Source organism: Eubalaena glacialis, chromosome 5 (assembly GCF_028564815.1).
Source record: "Eubalaena glacialis isolate mEubGla1 chromosome 5, mEubGla1.1.hap2.+ XY, whole genome shotgun sequence".
Classification (NCBI taxonomy): Eukaryota; Metazoa; Chordata; class Mammalia; order Artiodactyla; family Balaenidae; genus Eubalaena; species Eubalaena glacialis.
Genome location: NC_083720.1, coordinates 77,262,128 through 77,286,930, shown reverse-complemented (window position 1 = coordinate 77,286,930; position 24,803 = coordinate 77,262,128). Strand labels below are relative to the sequence as shown.

The 24,803-nt window shown below is 35.8% G+C and overlaps 1 protein-coding gene across 10 annotated transcripts in view; it reads left to right on the top strand.

The window, feature by feature from the left end:
• Positions 1–24,803, top strand: part of CLOCK (clock circadian regulator) — a 142,350-nt gene that overhangs the window by 69,538 nt on the left and 48,009 nt on the right. For 8 of the 10 annotated variants that reach the window (XM_061192321.1, XM_061192318.1, XM_061192315.1 and 5 more), the window contains 6 exons: positions 662–751; positions 3,078–3,137; positions 7,050–7,198; positions 10,135–10,226; positions 15,681–15,770; positions 22,272–22,392. In XM_061192321.1, coding sequence (XP_061048304.1) covers positions 705–751; positions 3,078–3,137; positions 7,050–7,198; positions 10,135–10,226; positions 15,681–15,770; positions 22,272–22,392 — 559 coding nt within the window. In that variant the 5' untranslated portion in view covers positions 662–704. Of the gene's footprint in view, positions 1–661; positions 752–3,077; positions 3,138–7,049; positions 7,199–10,134; positions 10,227–10,982; positions 11,069–15,680; positions 15,771–22,271; positions 22,393–24,803 lie in introns of those variants that run through there. The other 2 variants (XM_061192322.1, XM_061192323.1) reach the window with 2 other exon arrangements.

The following is a 24,803-nucleotide window of genomic DNA, read 5'->3' as shown; positions in this document are numbered from 1 at the left end:
TGGGATCAAGATTCTGTATTTTAAAAAACTCTCAGATGGTGGTGATGGTCTCTGGAGCACATTTTCAGTAACAAGAATCTAGACTGCCTAACAAACTCACTGCCATCAAGAATATTTCCTCTGACTGCCCCCGCCCCCCGCCCCGACCAATATACCTTCATCATCCCTTTTATTATAATTATTTAGTTATCCATCTCCCTCTTTAATTGCAGATTTTTGCCTATAGTGATTGTGTCTCTCATCCTTCTATTTCCAAAGCTAACTATACTGTTTAACAGAAAGTAGGCTTTCAACAAATGTTTATTGCCCACTAGCTGGTGTTATTATAGCCTACTTACATAGGCTTACATATGTAGCCTATGTAGTCTAATATATATACTGAATATTAAGAGTAGCTTTTTGATTTCCACTATTTTGTTATAGAAAGAAAATGAATTATGGTCTTCAATTTTTTTTCCCCTGTAGTCCTTTTTTTAAAAGGAAAAAAAGCCTCAAATGTGCCTCAGCTAAGTATATTTGCTTGAAAATAATGTTATAACCTTCAGTAGAAACAAAAACATTTTGAAGTCTCTATGAAAGCATAGTGTTTCTCAAATTACTGTGTTTGTAGACATAAGTTTTTTAGAAAACTAATGACCATTTATTTTTCTTTCCACCCAAGGAGAAGTACAAATGTCTACTACAAGACGAAAACGTAATATGTTATGTTGTTTACCGTAAGCTGTAGTAAAATGAGCTCACTTGTTGACAGGTATGTTTTTAGAGACTTGTTTATTTTGAATTATATAAAGCTATTTAAAAAATTCACTATTAGAGTAATGGTCTATATCAAACTGATAAAAGGAGTATTATGCTTAAGCATAATTACTGTTACATTTACCTTCTGTACTGAGCAAATTTCATGTAATAGTAAGTTAGGTATATTATCTAGAGCCAAAGTCAACAGCATGTGGCTTGTGTTCTGAATGGATCTTGAACTGTAATTCTGAGTGATTTGGTCAGAACTGCTCTGAAATAAATTATGACAATTGCAGATGTTTCCTTGGCACTTTGTGGAATCATCTGTCTCCTTATCTATTGGTTCTAACTTCAGCCCTTTAAGCATCTTAGCATTTGTGACTCATGAGAGGTGACTATAATTAGGATTTCATTAGTTGAAATTATAATCTTTAAATCTTACTATTGGGAAAAGGATGGGCCTCCTTGTTTCTTTGATTTAAAGACTTTATTTTTTATTTTTTTACATTTTAACATGTCTGACACTGGGATTCATCTTAAAATTGGCTTATCATAGTTTAATTGGTGGCATTTTTTTCTTTCATAGTGGCACATAAAATAGTAAGTCTTATAGTCAATGGTGTCTTACGTTTGATGAAATACAGTACCAGTTTTTTAAAAATACCTGCTCTTTGACAGCTAATGTACAGAGCACTTTTTATGTCTTACTTCATTTAACTTCCCAATAATTCCATTAGATTTTACAGATGAGGAGTCTATAGGCCAGAGAGGTTAAATAACTTGTTTAAGGTCACATAGTAAGTAATAAGGTGGAGTTATGACCTGTATTGGTCTGACACTAAAGTTCCTAAAGTTCCTGTGCTTTTATTGTAGTGTAATGTGTGATTCTTCCATAGGGGATTCTTTAAGAGTTTTGTAGCTAGAGTTGTGCACAGAAGTGACTTTGACATCTAGGGACAGCTTTCCTCCCTTTTCTATGAGGTAAATAGTGAAGGTATGTACTCTATCAGAGCTTAAGACTTAAGGGGCAAGGAGTTTCCTCAGGGAGGCCTGCCTGCCACTGCCATGGATGTGTGCTGTGCCATAGTTTCAGGTGGAATCTATGTGTAGTCTTTTCCTTAGAAAGGATGTTTCTTCACTACTCCTGAGAGATTAAATATGATTTTGGCATTATGCTTCTGAATGATTGTCAGTTCCCATTCTAGACAGTATGACCTGTAGGGACAACATCTGGATGTTCAGACATAAAGCAGTGGTTCTTAATATGAGTTCATTATGTCTCTGAATATCATGAAAGTTATGGACTCTCTTCTCAATAATGTACGTTTACATACAGAATTTTTTATAAATTTCACTGTATACATGGAACCCCAAAAGTCTACTCATGAACCTCTATGGTACGAGATTTGTAGATGATCTCAGTTGTGGGGCTCGTAGGCACTTTATAGGCTACAGAAAGATGTGGTTAAAGAAGTGAATAGTGAGTTCATGTAAAAGCTCATATCACTTGCAACTATTCACTATTTCCCCTTATATTAAGGAGGTAGCCACCAGTGCTCTTGATTTCATTTGTTAGAATGCTCTTCCCCTTGGTCTTCCCATAACCAACCCCTTCTTGTCACTTAGATCTCAGGCTCAAACATCCCCACTTCAGCAAGTCCTTCCCTAACCACTCAGACTAAAGTAACCACCCAGTAATTAAAACATCACCCCTTTTAAAAAAAAATAAAATTCATACATTTTCATGTTGATTTGTTTCTTTCTACTAGAAAATAAGCTATATGAGAGCAGGGACCTGTATGTCTAAATAACTGCTCTGTAACCATGTCCAGAACAGAGCCTGGTACATGAGTGCTAACAAATATTTGTCAAATGAATCAGTACTGTATGAAAATATATCAGTATAAGTTAATATGCTAGATATTGTGATGTTTCTGAGTGATTTGTGTTTTATAAAGTAAATGTCTCAGAAAATATGTTTTTTAAATGTGCTACTATAATTAAAAATAATTTCAAGTGAATCATTTTATATAATGGCAAATATACTGACTTTCTATAGATTTTCACTGGTTACTAAAAGTTTGGAATAAGGTATTTAACCTCTGGTAAAGTTAAATTCTTGTTTATTGTAATAAACTTTTTAAAATGTAAAACATAGTTGAACTTTGTCTATATGTGTTAGAAAACAGATTAGTAGTTACTGAGTTTGAATTTATGCAATCCATAACTCTACAAAAATCCTAGGATATAACTGATTTGATTCATACGTTGTTTTAGTATTGCTGTTGCTTAGTGAGTCTGCCCTCTTATTTTCTCTATCCACTTTCTTTTTCTTTTAGAGACGATGGTAGTATTTTTGATGGGTTGGTGGAAGAAGATGACAAGGACAAAGCAAAAAGGTAGTTCAACTTCAGATGTAAAATAGTAAATAAATGAATAATAAATAAATGTAATAGTAAATCAGTGATTTCCAAAATCTATCTGCCTTAAGAACTTAGATATGTTAGCAAGGTGGAAGAGTTTAGAGTATCAGTATGTAGTTTATAAATTAAATAAAATTATCCTCTAAAAGTGCCCTTCTCACCACATCATATTATGGCACATAATATTTACATGACATCACTGGGGATGTTAGCCTTCGTCACTTGACTAAGGCAGGGTTTGCCTAGATTTACCATTGTAGTTACTATTTTCTGTTAACCCACTCTATTCTTTGGAAATAATTTATTTAGGATAGCACACCTTCAGAGTAGGGATGGGGGAATTACGCTTCACCTCCCATAGGAGGGGATATCTACACATATTTGAAATTCTTCTGTAAAAAAAAAAGTCTCTTTCCCATTTATTTATATCTCTATGGACTCATGTACATTTTGTATGGACTCATGATTTATTTTGTACTTTAGGTTATACTTCAGTGCTATGTTATTTATTCTGTTGCTCAGTTTGTTCCAGCTTTGGCCTTTGGGAGGTCTTTCAGGGTGGGCTTCTGTGTCTTTTGACATGCCTCCGTTCTCCAACAGAAGGGAAAGTGGGTGATGGAGAGTGGGCGTGGGGGGGAAGAATTGATGGAGAGGTATCATCAAGTAGGTGACAGGATGAGATCTAGAGCCATGGTGGTGATGGTGGGGGCTTGACCTTAGATACGGGCCTTGATGGTGATTACAGTATCAGGAGGGAGGGTCCAGAGAGCATTGCAGCCAAGTTTGTAGTCATTGAGGGTAAGCAGTAAATACTTTATGGTTTTTTCCCAGCCACATTGAACTACTTGGGTGCTTAGACACGAGGGTAGAGAGTGTTGTAGCCTTACATACAGATACAAAAGATAAACATATAATAAGTAGTAGTTCCTAAATGTCTGTATTTAGCAAAATAAAAGGTACTGGGATAAGAAAAATAGTCACATAACCAGATAAACTGCTAAATTCTTAAATGAATGATTAAAATATATCTGGGAAGAAGATTTTGAGGAAAGCTATACAACTTTATTCAAGGAAATAAAAAGACCTGAGTTTGAAGCTAAAAATATATCGGATAACTCCTTTCCCTTAACTTCAATCTGGTGGGGGAAGGTTCTTATAAAATATTTCAGGGTAGAGAGAAAGTCACTGATAAGGTGGGAATAATCAGTCTTGCCTGAATGAAGAGGCAGAACTTTGAGGAATTAACTTGGACAGATTTAAAGGCCAAGTTTAGAGATGGATAAGGTGAGCTAAGGGTATTCTGTTCGCAGAGACTTTGAAGGTTTGATCGTGCTTTTAGGGGACCAAAAATGCTATGGCTGTGGGAAACCTTGGAGAAAGAGAAGGCCTCATAATAATGCTGTCAGAATTAAATGGACCATGTTGAACGCTGACATCTGTGGCCTGTTATTATTGAGGTCATCACAAGGGCTGAGTACGTCCAACCTGAACATAACATGAAATAAAGTTGCTTTAATGGGTGTGATCCACTGGTAGAATTGGCAGTGATATTTGATTTCTGTATATTTCTTATGCTGGAGTTAAGATGCCTGTTTTGAATTATTACTTCATGGTAACTGTATGATCCTGGGCATATTCTCTTTTATGCCTGAGTTGTCACACTTGTAACATGAAAAATAATAAAGTCTACTTTGTAGGAATTAAATGAAATTTCATACATGTTTCCAGTAGTGCCTAACTTATATACAACAAATAATGGCTCTAAATTTTACCCATGTCTTCAGATATTTCATATATAAATAATTCTCAGATGCTTATTTCCTACTTACTCCTTTCTAGAGGAATATAACTAGATCTGTATGTCTAACTTCCTCTAGTATGTGTCCTTTAAAATGTCAAACAGGCAATTTCACCATATTTAAATTCTCCCCAAACCATCTGTCTACCGAAACTAATATCTCGTGTTATATTACACATTGATAAACAGCATTATCAGTAACTTGGGAATCCTCGTCGATTTTTCTTTTGCTTCCCCACTCCAAACTAAATATGACTAACCTAGAATTGCTAGTTCTGCCTGTTAACCCTCAGACCCACACTGCTCTGTTAACACTGCCACTGCCATGGTTTATAGCCTAGGATATTGCAGTTGCCTCCTAAATGGTCATCTGGCCTCCAGTCTTGTTTGGCATACAGTAAATTTCCAGTAGTATTTGTTAAATGAATTTGTTTTGCCAAGCACTGATCTTTTCATTACTCTGGTGCTAGAATGGTCTTAACAAGCAGTTCTGTTCATGTCAGTCATTTCTTTGCTTAAAACCTTTTAGTGCCTTCCCATGGCTTTCACTATTAAACTAAATCCTTTTGTGTAGCATAAAAACTTCATGATTTTTTCTTCCAGTACTTATTATTCCTAACTGCCACCCACCCTCCTCCCCCAACTTCAGCATAGCTGGGCACAGAAAGCTTGTACACTAGCTACATTAGCCATGCTGAACTAATGTGATAGTTCAGCTATCACTATTTGTGATAGATGTGTGGCCCTTTTTTTTTTTGGCCACACTGCACAGCATGCAGGGACATTAGTTCCGTGACCAGGGATCAGACCCGTGCCCCCTGCAGTGGAAGTGCGGAGTCCTAACCACTGGACTGCCAGGGAATTCCTGTTAGGTTTTCATCTTTGTGCAAGTTTCCTGTGTTTGGAATGCCCTGCTCACACCCCGCCACCATCCCTTTCTCACTTAGCCTTCATGACTCAATTCGGCACACTTAGGAGGTTCCATAGGTATTAGGTGAATTTCTTGAAAGGGCTTATCTTTCTCTAGTACCCCTAGTCCTTATTAGCACAGTCTCTCTCATTATAACAAAGCACTCAATGTTTGGTGAGGGAGTCAGTTAATTACTGTTATGTTTCTTAAGAGGTTTGAACAGTTGTATTTTTTCCCAGTACTAATACAGAATAAATGCTCCTCCTTTACTGAAAAAAATTAAATTAAATTAATAGAATTATCCTCTGACATTTTGGGATCTTTTGGGAAAGTAATGTACTTTCTAAAATTGAATTCTAAAATCTGACTTCACAAAGCAGGTAATTAGAAGTATTATGGAATGATTAATTGCTCTGTAAATAATTGTGTTTATTTATCTCAAGAGTTCTCAGTGCAACTAAGAATTTGCTTCTAGTTACTGCTTCACATAGAACTGTGGGAATTATTCCTTTAGCACATATATTTTGAGCGCTTACTGTTTGTTAGGTGTTATGCTTAAGTGCTTAGATGAAAAAACTGGGGCTCTGTTATCAAGAAGCCTACAACCCAGTGGAGAGACAGCTATGCAAAAGAGTGGTTACAGCTCTGTGTTGGAGGCTGGGATGGAGGAATAAAGAGGAAGAATGTGTGGATAAGCCTGAGGGTAGGGAAATTTTCATTTTTAGATTTCTGTTTATAATTTAAAACTTACAGGAGATGGATAACTTTCTCCTATTCAATAATTTTTAATGATTTGTACTTACACATTATATGTGCTTTCAGAAACTGTATCTCAGTAATATTCATAATAACCTTATAAGGAAAATACAGATTCTTGGTAAATATTAGATTAAATAAAACCTGAGGTTTGAATGTAGTTTGTCTTACTGACATTTTCATAAAAACATGTATGCAGAATGCTTAATATGTAAAAGTTTCTTTAGTGGTTAAACCAAGAAGAAAAATTATTGCCCTAATTAACTATATATTGTTGGTAACCTAGGATATAAATATTTATTACCATCTGTATTGACAGAAGTACATGCTCTGTGGTTGTGTCTGTATTGAGCACTGTATTAAACTACTTGTGTAATTAAATGGACTGTTTGAAAACTGGTTATCTAATTTTTTATTTCATCAGAGTATCTAGAAACAAATCTGAAAAGAAACGTAGAGATCAGTTTAATGTTCTCATTAAAGAACTGGGATCCATGCTTCCTGGGAATGCTAGAAAGATGGACAAATCTACTGTTCTACAGAAGAGCATTGATTTTTTACGAAAACATAAAGGTACATTTTTAACTTTGTAAAATGGATTTTTTTTTGAATAATAACAGACTGTCTCTTAAAGCATAATGTGATGGAATCTTGGCAGTGATGGCTTGAGACTGTATGCTTCCTAACCATTTTTAAGAAAAGGAAATAATTGCCTTTTTAAAGATTTCCTGGTATGTTCTTTCTTTCATTCAACAAACATGTATTTAGTGCCTACTAGTATATCCTAGATTCTTGTGGTGCAGGGTAACAGTCCTGGCCCTCAAGTAACTCAGGCCAAGGGAGACAAACATATAAACAGCTAATTGCAATGCAAGTAATTATAATGTGAGTAGTGCTCGTAAACTGTAAACTTCATGTGAGAACACAGAGGAAAGAATGTGTCAGGCAAGTCTTAACAGTTAATTTTTCAACTGAGTCTTCCTGTTAGCTTAAGAAAAACAGCATTTCACATGGAGGAAATAGCATGTGTAAAACCAGAGAAGCAGGGAGAGTTCAGTTTAACTGGAGCATAGTTTGAGTTGGAAAGTTATGGGTATATTTGAAAGAGAAGCAAGAGTCAGATCATGAGAACTTTATATGTCATTTTAAAAGATTGCTTCAGTGTATATCTAGGAAATAAACACTGTGTTTTAAAGTGATTATTTGTTAATCAAAGAAAATCACTTTGAGTAAATAAGTCATGAAAAGAAAATTTTAAAGAATGTTAAGTATTTTGGTACTTAATAAATGCTACTTAATGGAAAATAGGTGAAAAACTTGTAAAAGGACATTTCTTTTTCAGATGGAAATGAAACTGCAGAACTTCTCAGAAAGAGAATTTGTAACTAGTGCCTCTATTTCTTGCTAGCTCACTCTGTGATACTTTACTAGCCTGGTTTATGCTCCACCACTGTTTAAAATTATTTTTTGTTAATTTCATTAATGCCACGACCCCCCCCACCCCCTCTGCTACCAGTAAATCGGTAGCTTTTTCTTATATTTCATCCTCTTCTGCATCTCTGAAGCACTGGAAATTTTCATCCATCCTCCACTGGCTCCCTTTTCCCTTGGCCTGAGGTACACTGTACTTCTTCATTCACCTCCCCCTCCCAACTGAGCTAACTTCTTTCCTCTTTCTTTTTCTGCCCTCTGAACATGACATTTCTCAAGGTCTTGTCTTTTGTGCTCTTGCTTTCTCTATGCTCCTTCCCTTGGTTTTCCCTCTCTCTTAAACTACTAAATCTATATTTTTAGATGCAAACTTTTGAGTTTTTTTTTTCCAGGTAACTTCTGGGTCTTTGTTTTACGTGTCCTCAGACTCAACGCATCTGAAGTTGAATTCATTTTCATTTGTCAAATCATCTCTTTCTCTCCGCTTTCCTTTTTCCATTTTCACACCACTATCCTTTCAATCCCCTGGGACTCAAACCTGAGAAGAGTTTTGCATTTTTTTCATCTTCTGTAGTACAGTATCACAGTTGCCAGTTTTGTTGATTATTCTCTAAATTGCTGGTCTTCATTTTTATTGACACCATTATCATTACATTTTATCTCTACAAATAGTATTCTCACTAACTTCAGTGCCCCTTGTTAGATAGCACACTCATTCCTCAGACATTGTAGGAGTTCAGTAAATGATTGTTGAATGAAATGAAATAATATGCATGCATAATTATTTCCCCCTGACAATAGAGGATTCATTTTGGCATTTAGATATTTTTTTCAAAATTGGGTATATGATTCTCACACCAAAAAAATTTACCTTAAATTGAAACGTAATTCTTATATACTTCTTACTCTAAAAATAAACCTGGGTTTAACTAAACTTGATGGGATTTGCTTATGGATTTAAGTCCTTTTTTCTGAATGTATATAATGTGAATTTGAAAAGCATGACTATGTTCCACAGAATTAGTAGCTATACTTCTCAGTTACTCTTCGTATCTAGTACAGGCATTTCCAATATGCCAAATTTTGGGTGCCAATTTAATATGCTATATTTATATATCTGGTAATAGAAAAATCAAAACAACTTAGTCCATTTTTTTCACTGCAACGTAGAGTATATTTTGTAGAGTAAACTCTATGACATAGATTTTAATTTTACTTGTTTGTTTTAATATGTCCGCATTTAAAAATGGAAAAATATTACCTAAATAGTTCACATTTCATCGTTTATGAATAGTTTTCTCATAACTAAATCCATTAGAAGTATGTTGCAAGATAAACTATAATTATTATGTTAAAATGTGTGCCTTAAGCCAGGGATCTGCAAATTTTTGACCAGCTTCCTACCACTAAGGAAACATACCAGAGGACACTAAGCAGGATTACTCTGGGTTTATTACTATAAAGTTTTTGCCTAAAATTTTATTTTAGTCTCCTTGATCAATTAAGAATAGAATACCTTAGACTGGAAAGAATCTTTCTGCCTGGCAATAGGCAGGCCTAAAGTCATTCTTTTTTTTAATTTGTTTTTTTTTCTTTCGGAGTGAAATAAAGTCATTCTTTTTTAAAAGCAGACTGACTGATCTCCTTGGCTCCTTTCCTCCAGGTTCATGTCCTTATGTCTGCTCTAGGTGCTACCGTTTGAATGGCAAAGAAAGGAAGGGGAAAAAGAATATATTCCTAATGCTTGGTCTAATCTGCTTGTTCTGATTCTTGTTTGGTCATTTTGTAAAGCAGGAAGCAATCTCAGGCCTGTCAGCAACACAGGTTCCCAGAGCTCCCCAAAGAAAATCCAAAGAGACTGGTATTTTCAGGAGAGCAAATCCAAGGAGATAACTTGCTACATTAGCTCAAATATTTCATCATCCCCAAACTTGGACCTCCTGATAACCTACCTAGACCAATGAATGTTATTGACTATGGTTTAGAGCGGGAGAAGGGAAGGCAACTTGTAGGACTTTTGTACCACCACCCTCTCCCTGTGGTTGGACTATACCGCTAATGTGTCAATCTGTTTACAGAAATCACTGCACAGTCAGATGCTAGTGAAATTCGACAGGACTGGAAACCTACATTCCTTAGTAATGAAGAGTTTACACAATTAATGCTGGAGGTATGTCCAGATTTAATTTTTGAAAAGTTTTATTTTCCTTAAAAAAGAAATCACAGGGGTTACCAATTTTAGTATAGTTTTAACAATATTAATTTAATATTGAAAAATCTTAATTCAGTGTAAGTCAATCAACTATCTCTTCAGTTAAGATTAACTGATATAAGTATTGTAAGAAAATAGTACTATGTGGTAAAATAATGCCAAATCTTTGTGGTTTCAATATCATCTGAATTTTTGAGAGGCTTAATAAAAGTCAGAAACCTATAACTACCAAGTTCTCTACCTGGACCATAGTAACATTCAAATGAAAAATAAAATATATTATTCATCACATACTAAATATTATTATGAAATGTATTCTACTAGACAGTAGGATTTTTTTTAACAAAGTAAAATCCACCTAAAAACAACATAAAATGGTAATAAATGAAGTATTTAGAAAATATTAAAATAATGAAATATACATTGAAAGGCAACTCTTCTCAATTCAAATAGAAACTTCTAAAACGAAATAAGTAGATGTTCTTTTGCGACAAAATTATTTTTGAAAACAATTCAGGTCATATTTGCTTAGAATTGCAAAACTTAATAACTCATACAATCAATTATAAAATCCACAAAAATTTTGAGTCACTCATACCTGTCTATTTTACTTTTTAATCATTTCCTATTTACATTAATAAGGTGTCATCTATGCACACAAAGTACGGAGTTCAGTATCAGATTTCCATGAAAACTTACAATAAACAAAGGTGGTATACTTTGGTGGTAACAGTTAAGGACAAGAAAAATACACATGCAGAAGAAGGTAGACATGGAAGAAGTAGAGGAAAGCAGTTGAGGTAGGAATATATAGAGGTTGTTAAATAACTTACATTTCTTATTCTGTTTGTTTGGGTCTGTTATTTTAGAACTTAAGCATTTTTCTGTGTGGTGTATGTATATGTAATAGCCATGTCTCAAGTGTCTTTGTATATTGACTAAAGCCTAAAGCAACATTATTTTGCAAATTAATGAACTGTTTTTCTATTTATACTTTAGGTGGAACAGTTAATTGCTGGATTAATTAAGTCTTTACCTATTCAGCAGAAATGTTACCGTGTGAAAATTTGTTGGAGTATAAATACATTGTATATATATTTAAAGCTGTGCTTAAAATCTGAAAAATAACTGAGCACTTTTTACATATTACCTCAGTGAATCCTCACAATAATCTTCTGAAGATAAACTATTAGTATCCCTTTCTAACTTCAGATGAGGAAATTGAGGAACAAAGGGATTATGAAATTTGCTCAAAATAAAACAGTAGTTAGCTTAGCTAGGACTCACTGCAGGAAGACTAGCCTCTGGTCCCTGTGGCCCCAGCCCTTGTGCCCACTGCCGCTCATGAGACTTCTTTTCAGTGAAGGCTAGCCGTGGCACAGGACTTTTAGCTTAGTAACCAGCAGTCAACTCTTTAAGTTAGTGGACACTTAAGTTACAAACCAAATAATAGTTCCAATTTGGTTAAATTTTTTCTCCTCTTAAAAGTAGTTTGCCATTGTCCGAAATTATCTCTTTAGATAGAAGTAATACATTTATGAAAGGGTACACACAAGCTAATGTCTATAACCACAAGAAGAAATCAACTCATTTAATTCCTCTTTAATTTTTTCTTTGATTATTTCTCAGTGTAATCATTTAATAAGATCTTCTGTGTTAATCATAAGCTATTTACGTACCCTGCTTTATTGGTATGAAAATTTTTTTATAAATTCATAAATTGATGTAATAGCTACACTTAAGAATCTTAGCAAGGTAAATTACCTATTCACTAATAAGCTAAACGGAAAGCATTGTCCTCAAATTTTTCTTTACAATGAACAGATTTTTTAAATTAATTGCCAAGACACATGTAGTGCATGTGTAGATAAGTGTTAAAGAGTCTAGAGATTGTAACATTATATAAAATATGCAACAGAGAAAATTTAAACATGTTAATTTTGAAAATATAAATTAGTTGTCTCATGATTATCCTCACTGCTTTTAAAATTACATTCCTGAAAAATACATTTATTTTTTTCAATATGTCAAGCATATTTTTGATTTTTAGTGAATATTTACAACTACTAAGTAAATATGCATTTTAAGTTCATATTGCCAAGATTGAAGGATATGTATAAATGTGTGTACTGTAACCTGGGTCCAACTAACCTAGTTGTGTTACTGTTTGCTGGTCATGTTGATGAGATTACAGTTAGGCAGTCTGTATACCCTTTTCAGCAGAATTTCGGATGTAGGCTATATCGTAGAATGTTAGAGCTGCTAGTAGAGGAGTTGGGGTCATTCAGCTCAACCTCTTCATTTTACGGATGAGGCCTGGAGAGGCTGCAGCTTGTCTGGTCAGATTGCTAATTAATTCAAGAACTCAGACTAAGATCTTAAAATTCACTTATACCTTATGTGTTGGCTGTCTTTCTCCATTCTTCCGTTGCCACCCGTCCTTCTCCCTCTTGTCTCTGTTGCTTAAGGAATATTCCTTGCTACCCTTGTTGGGGGTGTTGAGAGTAGCCAAGGAAATCAGGGCAGTTTAGCCTGACCAGACCTCTATGCAAAGTCATCTCTGTGTGAAGTCATCTCCTTGTAAGGAGTTCTTTCTCCTTGGCAGCTGGCAGCTCTCTCCAGTAATCTACAAGGGAAGGGCCAGTGCCCTGCCTGCCTCATCACAAGGTGGTTCTGTCCCCTTCCCTAGAACTTCCATCCAGTCTTCCCATATTAAACACTCACTAAGGAAACAGCGAAGGTTTACACAGGCCTTTTGTTGTGGGTAAAGTAGATGTTAAATAGGAAGATGAGTTTTAACTAATGAGCCCTTTCCCTCCTATCATACAACGTGGGCAAGGAATAACCTTCAAGGTCTTCAGTCTTGGTATGAGGATGTCCTTCTGTGTCTTGCTCTTCCTTCCACATCTCTCGAGTCTTCCTCCTCAAGGCCCCTTCAGTTTTTGGTGTACCTACTTACCTTCTTGGGAAATTACATTCCTCCACTCAAAAGAAGTTTGAGCCCTGGATCCCTTCTTGTGTTAAGACTTGGCGAGATGCTGGTGGAGGCTTTTCTCTGCTGAATCTTTGCCTGCTTTGAAAGAGGAAGGGGCAGGCTCTGGTTCTGGGAGTGGGATCAAGTCATTAAGAGTTCTGATTTTAGTTGATTCTCTTCACAGAAGAGAGCTGCATCCTAATTCCTAGCAAATAGAGATCATCATAGAAAATAGTAATTTGCTTTCAAAGATGACACAATCTAGCTTCACATGAGAAAAGCATGTCCTTCTTAACATCATTTTGACCCTTTTCCTTAGGAAATAATACGAGCATTATTGTACCAAGGAGTTTTTGTAAAAATTTCATGAATTTGCTTAAATTATAAGATTTTCACCCCCTCCCCTTACATTAGCCAAGAATGAGTTTGAGCCATTCTAGAAAACAGGCATCTACTCAAAATAAGTACTTTCTGATATCCAAACATCTCCCTCAATAGAAGGGGAGGTGGGGGATGCCTTTTTCCCTACTTCCAACACGTACCTCAACAGTTACTTGGAGGCAGGTTACTCTAACTCTCAGATCCATAAATTACATACAGGTTATTTTTTACTTGCCATGGGCCACACATATGCTAGATGCTGCAGATACAGTATTGGAGGAGTTATACATAGTTCTCACTAGAGATTGTGTCCTTTGAGAGAACCCTATACTTAAACAGGAAATTCAAATTTAGTGTGATAACTATTTTGATAGGAGAAGAGGAACTCCTCTTAGGGTGTATCTTTTCTGCTGTATATCTTCAACATCTTTTCTATTGCATCTTCTTTTCCTTCAGCCTGCAAATGTATTTCAGTTACTTTTTTAAAAAATGACTTCCCTTGATACTTTGTCCCCTCAAAATGTGTCCTTTCATGAACTTTAGAAGGGAAGAAAGAGTGGTTTATAATAGACTTCTGATCATCCACCCATCTCTAAACTCATTGTAGTGTGACTCACCTTCCTATTGAAATTACTCTTAAAAGTCACCAAAATTCAGTCCTCATTTTCTCATTCCTTGTCTTATTTGATTCTATGTTATACTGAACCATCCCTCTTCCTCCTCATTCACTTTGTCATTCTTTCCTCCATTGACTTCATCGACAACAGTGTATTCTGTCTTTGTCATTTTCTCTGGTGCTTTTGCTCCTCCTCATTCCCATAAATAGATTATTCCCCAAGGATTTGTCTTTGGCGTTCTCCTGTCTTTTGCAGATCTGATTTCTTCAGCTGCAACTTTGGTGCCTAGGATTCTCAAATGAAAAACTTTGTGATACGTGAATACAGGATTGCTTTATTATTATTATTACTATTTTATAAATTTATTTTTAAAAATTTTTGGCTGAGTTGGGTCTTCATTGCTGTGCACGGGCTTTCTCTAGTTGTGGCGAGCGGGGGCTACTCTTCATTGCGGTGCGCGTGCTTCTCATTGCGGTGGCTTCTCTTGTTGCAGAGCATGAGCTCTAGGCACACAGGCTTCAGTAGTTGTGGCATGTGGGCTCAGTAGTTGTGGCTCACGGGCTCTAGAGCGCAGGCTCAGTAGTTCTAGCGCACGGGCTTAGTTGCTCCATGGCATGTGGGATCTTCCTGGACCAGGGCTCGAATCCATGTCCCCTGCATTGGCAGGCAGATTCTTAACCACTGCGCCACCAGGGAAGTCCCAGGATTGCTTTATTATTAAGTATTGTTCCCCTATGCTGACTTCTCTCCTGAACTCTAACATCACATTTCTTAATGCTTGCCTAAGTCCTTTCTTCTCTATTCTTACTGCTGCTAATTTCATTTGGATTCGCCTTAACTTCCCCAACTATTCTGAAGGCCACTGAGATTTTCCTCTTAATTCACTTTTTCCTCTAAATCCATTTTACACACTGCTTCCAGACCGCTCTTGAACAAAGTCCATATGTCTTGCCCTGGTATTCAAGGCCTTTCATGATCTGACCTCAGCCTACTTTTTCAGCTTATTCCCTTTCACTTTATTCCCCATGTATCTCCCTGTGCTTCAGTCTGTACATAATCTGTCTGTTAATATATCCGAAGGTGGTAATGTGTTCTTTTGTGTGCCAAAGACATATTATTGGTGGCCTATGTGCTTCGGAGATATTAACATCTTCAAATAAGGCCATTGTTGTATAATAACATGATAAAGGTAGAACATTGTTTCTACCTTTTAGAAACCAATCATCCAATAATGGCCATAGAGTGATTTTTTTTTTCCAGAAGCATTTTAAAATGCACAAAGATAGATACTAAGGTATTGTAAAGGGGAAAAGCTAGCATTTTGACAGTGCTCTGGAAATTTCCACAGTTAAGTCCTTTGTCATTTATCTTAGATTTTTATTTCTGTCCTGTGAAATACTTTTTTCTTTTCATTTAACTGACCATTATGTTTAATTTCAGGCTCTTGATGGTTTTTTTTTAGCAATCATGACAGATGGAAGCATAATATATGTGTCTGAGAGTGTAACTTCATTACTTGAACATTTACCAGTAAGTATAAAAATCCTGTGATCTTCTTCTTATTTAATGCCTGTTCTAAACGTGCTAAAGCACTAAGAAGTGGACCCCTCAGAGCAGTGGTGAACAATGGTTGGAGCGGGGATGAGACCTCTAAATATGTCTCTTGTTTTAGTATGGCTGTATTTTCTCAGGTCAGTCATAACTCTAATCTATAGTGACTAAATATTCAACTACCACTTTATCTAACCTCTATTCTTCCTGCCCTCTTTATTCTAATGCTGAGTTTTCAGTGTTAACTTTTTAATCAGCGTGGTGAAGACGTTGCTTAATCACTGAAATTATCTTGAGAATAACTAAATTTCTACTGAGATATTTGTTGCAGCTAAATAATAATTTTCTCAAAAGAGTGACTTATAAGAACATACTGAAAATAATAGATACAGAACTTTTGTGCTCTGTGGCTTGAGTTGATAATATTTTAATGGCCATATTCAATTTGTTATTAATATGATCAAAAGGGTAGATAATTCGAAAAGAATTATAATTTTGATTAGAATGGTGAATACCTGAATTATGTATTTGCTCTTTTACTTAACATATATTTATTGAACATCTGCTCTGCCAGGTACTATGCTAGGTGCTCTGCTACAATTGACAGTTCTTATGAATTTGAAGTTTTTATTGAATATGTAATGTTCTTATCTAAGATGGTGTTACCCAGAAACTGGGTTCGCCTCTTGGTGGGTGCCAAGCCAATAGACCCAACCAAGCCAAAGATTGGGAGAAGGAAGGATTTATCATAACTCGCAGCAAGTAAGGAGAACACATGGGGGGTGGGGATCTTTCCCAAAGCAGTGTCTCCCCAGACAGCAAAATTCGGGAAGTTTTAAGCTAAGGGCACATGCATATTCATGAAGGGGCTTTAGCAGAGGAGAATTCAGCATAGAAGTGGGGCAAAGGTTGACAGAGTCCCAGCTTTACTTGACTGAAGTCAGAAAAGGTCAGCATCATCATTATATCCTCCATGTGGGGTGGGGGGCCCTGGTTCCTACAGAACTCAGATGTATTATTATGTATATCCTTTGAGAAGGAACTAGGACTTTGCTTTATCCCTGCACTATTGTTTGCCTGCCTTTTCTCTCTCCCTGCATTCCTTTGTTCCCTTCAGATCATTAAATACTGAGATCAGGGCAAGCATTGTGGCCAGGCTTAGGTTACAAAATGGCTTCTCTTACGTCAAGAAAGCCATTCCTGGTTCTCTTTCTCCAGGGACCCCCTAACTTATCTGCTTACAGTGGGGCTCGTGGTGTAAATATTTTGAAGTTACTTATAAATTACTCTTAAAATGTCCATCTCTTGAAAATGTATAACAGTACAGAGTCAGCTGTTCTATAAGGATCTCTTTCAAGAGATGTTGAAAAGCAGTATCTCCTTCCCTCTGATTACTCTACTTTGTACTTTGTAAAGAGAATGGACTCTATACTTAAAAGGCCAGATTCGAAAAGGGTACTTTGTTTCTGAAAGCCAGGCAGTAAGTAATTTGCTAATTTTTTGGGTCACACAGAAAATGACTTGGCTTTACTGCTTCTCTAGAGGCTTTCTTTACAAGTAAGCTCAAACAATAGGTGATCAGCCCAACATCTAAAAATTGTTTGGGAATAAACAGTGAGATTATAGCAACATGTAAGTAAACTACTATGGGCAGAGAAAAGGACAGAATTTTCTGGAGGACTCTTTTTTAAAAAATATTTACGTATTGAAAAAAGTCAGGGAAAGAAATCCTCGATAGGATTAAGATATGACTAAGATAAGATTGAATAGTGGACTCTAATAAATAAAACGAAAGAATGTATATAACAAAACAGAAGCAGGCTCACAGATAAAGAAAACAAACTGGTGGTTACCAGTGGTGAGAAAGATGGGGGGAGGGGCGAGATAAGGGAATGGGGTTACCCCTACTACGTATAAAATAGATCAGCAACAAGAATATATTGTACAGAACAGGGAAATATAGCCATTATTTTGTAATAACTTTAAAGTGTAAATAACTTTTGTAATAACCTTGTAAAAACTTTTGTAGTAACTTTGGAGTGTAATCTATAAAAAGAATTGAATCACTATATTGTGCACCTGAAACTAATAATACTATAAATCAACTATACTTCAATTTAAAAAAATAAGGTTAAGTAACTTGAATAAAGGTATAATTATATGCTTTTAAACCACAGACAGTTTTAGTGGATTTTCTTTCGGTTATGTATTTTTAGAAACTATGTAATCTTTAATTTAGTCATAGTCAGGGTATAATTTGCAATGTGGTCAGACTTTTTAAAAGCCTGCTTCTTGGGCACTTTCCCTGGACTTCATTGAGAATTAGATTCCTTTTCTCTGTGTTCTCATGTTACCTTGTATGTACTGCCACCATGACACTTAACAACAAATTGTAATTTTCTGTTTATTTTGATAATAATGGTAGATGTAAGCTTCCTAAGTGCAGGGACTTCATCTCTGTATCCGTGTGTGCTGGCTGATTTCTCAGAGAGGCACTTAGGAATTATTGATTGAGTATAAGAAAGTGAGTAGATTATTTGATGGAGATGTTTTAAAAACTCCTTCCTAATGGCACACTGGTGTTGGATCTTTAGTGAGGGAATATTTAATTGCATTTTGAAATAACAACATGTCTACCACAGATCTAGTTGGGATCCAAGTATTTGATCATTAACATTCTCCCCTCAGTGAGAAACATCGTCATCATTCCCTCCTGGATTTTTTTTTTAACTTTAGAACTATTTGTAGATTTATAGAAAAATGGAGAAGATAGTACAGAGAGTTCCCATATGTCCCCTACCCAGTTTCCTCTGTTGGTAACATCTTCTGGATCTTTTTGATTGTCGTGCCAGCCAGAGCATGTAGCAGGTGAACGTGCGGGCAGAGGAGGTCGCTGCTGATCCAGCAGACCCATTTCGTTCCGTGCGGAGTTCATAGTAGCCTTTATTAAAACAGTTTTGTTCTTTTTTTACCGCTCTCCAGTTACGGTGGATACTTTCCTTCGCATCACTGACAATGTTGTATGTTATTTGAAGGTTTGAAAACAAAAACACAAGTGTGTTTTGAGAAAATGAAGTAATACTTGTTTAGGATCAAACACAGTAAGGAAAAAAGTATGTGATTTTCTGTTTTGGCTTGCCATTAATAATTAAACTGTAACAGATGCTAAACAAAAGGTTTAAAACAATGGTGTGCCTTTCTTTGTATTTGAACATGCATACCTTTTGGTCTAAAACAGAATTTTGGCTCTTGCCCAGAGGGGGAGAAACATTAGCATATCTCTAAATATAGGCTTTAGTGTTTATAATTCAGTTCTGTTGAGAAATTAAAATTTGCCATCTTACTTAATCAGTGGTCAATGTGACTTAACATTTTTTAATTTAAATTTGACTGTAAAATTGCAAGACTGATTCTATAGGTCCTGCAAAAAATTTTTTCTTAACTTTGTCATGTCATACTTATGAAACTAATTTAGGTACATTTTAACCTATTTGTGGCTAATAATCAGGAAAGGAAATTTATGAATTTTTTTTTTTTTTCCTGGTGTGGCTTTCTACAACAAAATTATGGGGTCATACCACCTCCATGCCGGAAGGGATTTTAGACATCCTTAGCCCAGCCCCTTTATGTTTGTTAGAAGCATACATGAAACCCAGAGAAATTGGACTTAATTGTACAATTTAGTGGAAGTGCCAAGACATAAAGTTGGGTCTCTTTACCAGGAACTTAAAACTTGTAAAATTTTACAATTTAAGATTGTTTTCCTCATACTTGCTTAACTGTGTTCCTGAGAAGAGAGTATGTTAAATTTGTTACCATGTAATATAGGGAGGAAGATTCACCATGTTACAGCCTAACAGAGTCCAGGACTAAAAGTGCCACTATTAAGATACTGTATGAGTGTTTCATTTTCTACTCTTCTTAACTTGGTAATTTTGAACTATAAACACAAGAATGTGCTAAGAAAGTCAGTAACGTCTTTGGTGTAAATGCAGTATGCAGAAATAACAATTTAGAATTTTTTTCAATAGTTATATGATTATTGGTGAATTAATATTTTTAATAAGAAAACAAATATTTGAAATAAGCAAATAAAGCTTACTTGATAGGGCCAGAATCTCTGTTCCTTATGCCTATGCATAAGGAACATAGTTGTTTAAAAATATGTTATATCCAACATATACCTGACATTTTTTTGGAGGAGCTTTCAGTCCCTTTTGAGCAGCTACTCTCTATAGCAGTTATTTGTCAGTTTTCTCGCTGAGGAAAAGATAATTGATGATAGTTAATAATTTCCACTGAATGGTTGCATTGACCTAATGTAAAGAAAACAGCCTGTTGATTTATATCATATGGCAATCAGCAGGATTTACATTTCTTCTTCATGAAAATAATTGAGGGAGACAGAAAGATCCAGATAGCTGTCACTTCCTTCTCTTTCCTTTGAATTGTGCTTGGGAACTGAGTGGATGGTATGGCAACATCAAGTATGATCAACTTCATTTAGAGATAGGAAGTGTAATGGTTAATGGAAAATCACACATCAGTTAGTTGCCTGCTAAGTCTGATACTTCAGTTTATCAAGTGTCTGGGGAAGCAGAATGGCAGAGAAGTAGGGCTTGTGATTATACCACTCTGTATACTAGATAGTCATATTATTTTCTCTATGCATATGAGACAGCCTATAGATTTAGAGATACAAAAGCAAGGGTGACAAAGGTCAGATCATAATTTACTGAAATAGTGGAAGAAATGTCAGTAAAAGTAAATAATTGTAGGAAACTGTAATCATCTCCAAAATGAGTTTTAGTTCTACAAATAGGTATCTTATTTTTCTATCAAGACTATTTTTTACATTAATGTCAATGCCTATATTTTAATACTTTATTTTATGAATAAAAGGCAATTTTCTAGCCTTTTTTGTTCATGCCTTAATTTTTTGTTTATTCCTTCTGTTCTAGAGACTTTTCAGACATTCAGAAAAATTCCTTGTTAAAATGCAGATATATTTTTGGTGTGGTTACCCCTTAAGGCTTATCAAGTAACTCCTTAATTCAAAATAATTTACTGCACTAATAACTGTTATGTGCAAAGCTCAGTGTTATTGTGTCTTGATTTGAAGGACAGGAGATAAAGGTGTAAGAGATAGGGCCCTTTAATTAACCCACAGAGCGGTAGGACATAGAGATTAAAATATAATTAAATATTTTTGATGGGAAATGAAGGATATGAGTAGTAATTACTAAAGGAGCTTTATTATTTTTACTGTGGATTATGCAGTTAAGGGACATGTTTTTGAAGGAAATAATTTGAACTGGTCTTTGCAAGATGGAAGGGTACAAACATGTGGTGAGAGAGGGGAAAGATACTCCACTTCATGAGGTGGACCTTGAAGGCTAGAGAAGATACAGAAGGAAGAGTGTAAATGTATGGCTTGTACAAGAGTGGTAAACACCCCTTTTCCCACCTCTTACCATCCCCAGTGGCTGTTTTTTGTTACTGTTTGAAGTTTTTTTTGTTTTGTTTTTAACAATCTTTACAGTGTTTGAAATACAAACAAAATAAAAGTGAAATTTCTTAGTGGAACCCTTAGCCCGCTTTCACAACTCTTTTTCACTTCCCTTGCCTTCCATGCCTACCTCCATAGTCTTGGAGATACCACTTCAGTAACCCCAGGATTCCACAGGGCAGTTTGAAAATGTAGAGAAGCCGGGTAGACTGCATGGGATTTGGCAGGAAATGTGAAGTCACTGAAGTTTTGTTGTCGATGGTTCTTACGGATGGGCATTGTCCTATTCACTTCTGATTCCACAGCCATGGCGCATTGTAGGCCACCTGATGCTTGTCAAATTACTGTTGATTAAAGCCGTATTTTAGCAAGGATTATAATGCTCAACACATAACTTGCCTTTTTTGGGGAAGAGGGTGGTTATCTTAAAGCATGGCTTTTTGACAATGGGATACAGGATAGATGGCTGGAAAAGATGAAATAAAAAAGAAAGGACACATTGGACAACTGAAATGACACCAAAGTCAAGTCTCCTCTTCATGTAGCCTGTGGCCACTCCTGTGGTCCTTTATTGTAGTGTACACCACCATAACTTACCAGAGTTTGGGATGTATGGTAAGGCTACATCTGGTAGCCTAAGATTCTTCTAATCAACTTTCTTAGTCCTGTTATATTTTACATGTTCAAATTTGAAACTCACCTTTGCAAATAACTTATCAGACTTTCAAAGGTCATATTGATCATGAATCTGATGACACTAGTCTCAGAAGCAATGAGGTCATGTTAACCTCTTACACCTTCTCAGTCTTGTTTTTTGAGTTGTGCTCTGTAATGTGACATTTGTCAGTTTTTACAGATAATTAAACATTAACCATAGGCTCATTTGACGTTTTAAGAGTGATTATGTACTTTTAAAATAAATGTCTCTTGAATCACTATAATTATTTAATTTTTAAAAATTTCTTTTTCAGTCAGATCTTGTGGATCAAAGTATATTTAATTTTATCCCAGAGGGGGAACATTCAGAAGTTTATAAAATACTCTCTACGCATCTGCTGGAAAGTGATTCATTAACCCCTGAATATTTAAAATGTAAGTAGTAGTTCTTAAGCAAAAAGTTAAACAGATTTGGTTGCGTTATCCTTTACTTTTGTAATTTTGTGACAAACCCAGGTATGTTTAACCAAATTAACACATGGCATCGTTCCAAATACCCTATTAGATCCTTTTTAAATATTAACATATGATGGAATTATGACCATATTAGAAGTCTGAACTCTTCCAGAATACATTGAAACCTCATCTTTTGTTATACTATGCCATAAAACTGTATTTTACACAAAAATGGAACTTGCAGTATATTCTTTTTAATTTTTATATAAAATCTTGCTGTATTTAATGAGAGAAAATGAAACATTCTCATTTTCACCATCACTAACCAATTGAACACTGAAACTATGGGGCAAGACTTCTATATTTAAAAAAATTATTTAATAAAGGAAATTGTTTGCTTTATTAATTAAACAGAATTAAACAGTAATTTATTGGATATGTCTAGTGTGCCAGACATTTGTGTGCTATATCATAAAAGTGCCAAGAATAGGGAAAAATAGTCCCTGCCTTTAATAAGTATAAAATACCATGGTATAATCTGACTTTTCTCCTAGATTCACTGGACAAATTAATTTGACCAGAATACCTCATTTTCTTGCATAAATTATCCTGTGTAAAATCTGAAATCATTACAGCACTACATTTGGCCATTAGTGGTTAGATGTCTTCTACTTTTTCCATGATTTTTAAGTTTTGACTTTTCCGGTAATACTGACATTAATCATTTTAAAGGTTCTTTATATTTTGAATCTTCAAATTCTGTAGAACACTAACCGTTCAAGAATTGAGATACACATACACACACAGACACACACACACACACACACACGTGTAAAGATGTGTGAACATACATCTTTGATAAGATAGCCTGTCAGAAGGAGTTGAGAAGAAGAAAAACTGGAGACCAGGAGAATCCATTTGAAGCCTATTTATAATTGTTTAAAAATCAAGTTCCTATGACATTGACCAAGAGACTAGTCTTTCACCTAGGAGAAAGATTTGGGTTGGATATAATGATGTAGAGGCCAGTTATAGGCCTGTAAACGGTATTTGAAGTCATGGATTGAATGACGTTGCTTGAGGTAAATATATAGAATAAGGAGAGAAAAATTAGAAAGATGGAACCCTGGGCAATGGCGAGAGGTGGACAGAAGAGGAGTCTGCTTTAGAGACCTTCACAAGGGCAACATTGTCTGGAGAACTGGACGAAAGCCTTTGGCAGAAATAACAGACCTTAGGCTTCCGTATCAGGCAAGAATACTTTTTTTTAAAAAAATTAATTAATTAATTTGTTTATTTATTTTTGGCTGCGTTGGGTCTTCATTGCTGCTCACGGGCTTCCTCTAGTTGTGGTGAGCGGGGGGCTACCCTTCATTGCGGTGTGCGGGCTTCTCATCGCGGTGGCTTCTCTTGTTGCGGAACACGGGCTCTAGGCGCATGGGCTCAGTAGTTGTGGCACGTGAGCTCAGTAGTTGTGGCTTGCGGACACTAGAGCAGAGGCTCAGTAGTTGTGGCGCACGGGCTTAGTTGCTCCGAGGCATGTGGGATCTTCCCGGACCAGGGCTCGAACCCGTGTCCCCTGCATTGGCAGGCGGATTCTTAACCACTGTGCCACCAGGGAAGTCCCCAAGAATACTTTTTAATAGAGAAAAGCCTTAATTAAATGACTTGCAGACCTCCTGCTTAAAGAACTGATATACAAAAAAAGTTATTTCTTTTTTTGTATATGAAAAGGATGTTTCATGTCAAAGGAGTAAACGAGATGTAAAACAGAGGGTAAATTGCTTGGAAAATTCAGGATTCTGTAAATATGCCATTTGGGTCATAATGAAGGTGAGGTAGTACAGGTGATGTGATCTGTGTCTAGAGAAGGAAACAGGGCCTAATGTTTCATCCTAAACAGTTTGGTTTTTATTTTTTAACGTAGTGAGAAGCCAGTGCAAGAGGATTTGGGTGGTTTTGTGGTCTGAAAAGGAAGTCTCTCAGGTGGAAAATTTTGAAAAATAACAAGAGTGGAGATTAAAAGGATAGCAGTAGAAGTAAGGATGGAGAGGAAAGCATGCATTCGATTGTTGAGTGGATAAACTCAGTAGGACTTGGTGTTAGGCACAGGTGTCCAAACAGCTAGGGCTCATCAGTGGGGAAGGTTTTAGGAAGAGTGTAGTTAGAGTTTGAACCTGTTGAGTTTGATGATAAACCCATTCATGATAATAACAGAAGAGTATGTGTTTGATGCTGTGAGTGAAGACAGGTGTTATTACTCCTTGAGTGCTGAAATAATAATAATGAAAGTGATGTTAGTCTTAGAGTAACAGGCAAGGGTGAATCTGAGTGGGAAGAGGGTGGAGGCATGGAGAATCCATTTCTGCAGTTACCTAGGTGCGGGGTAA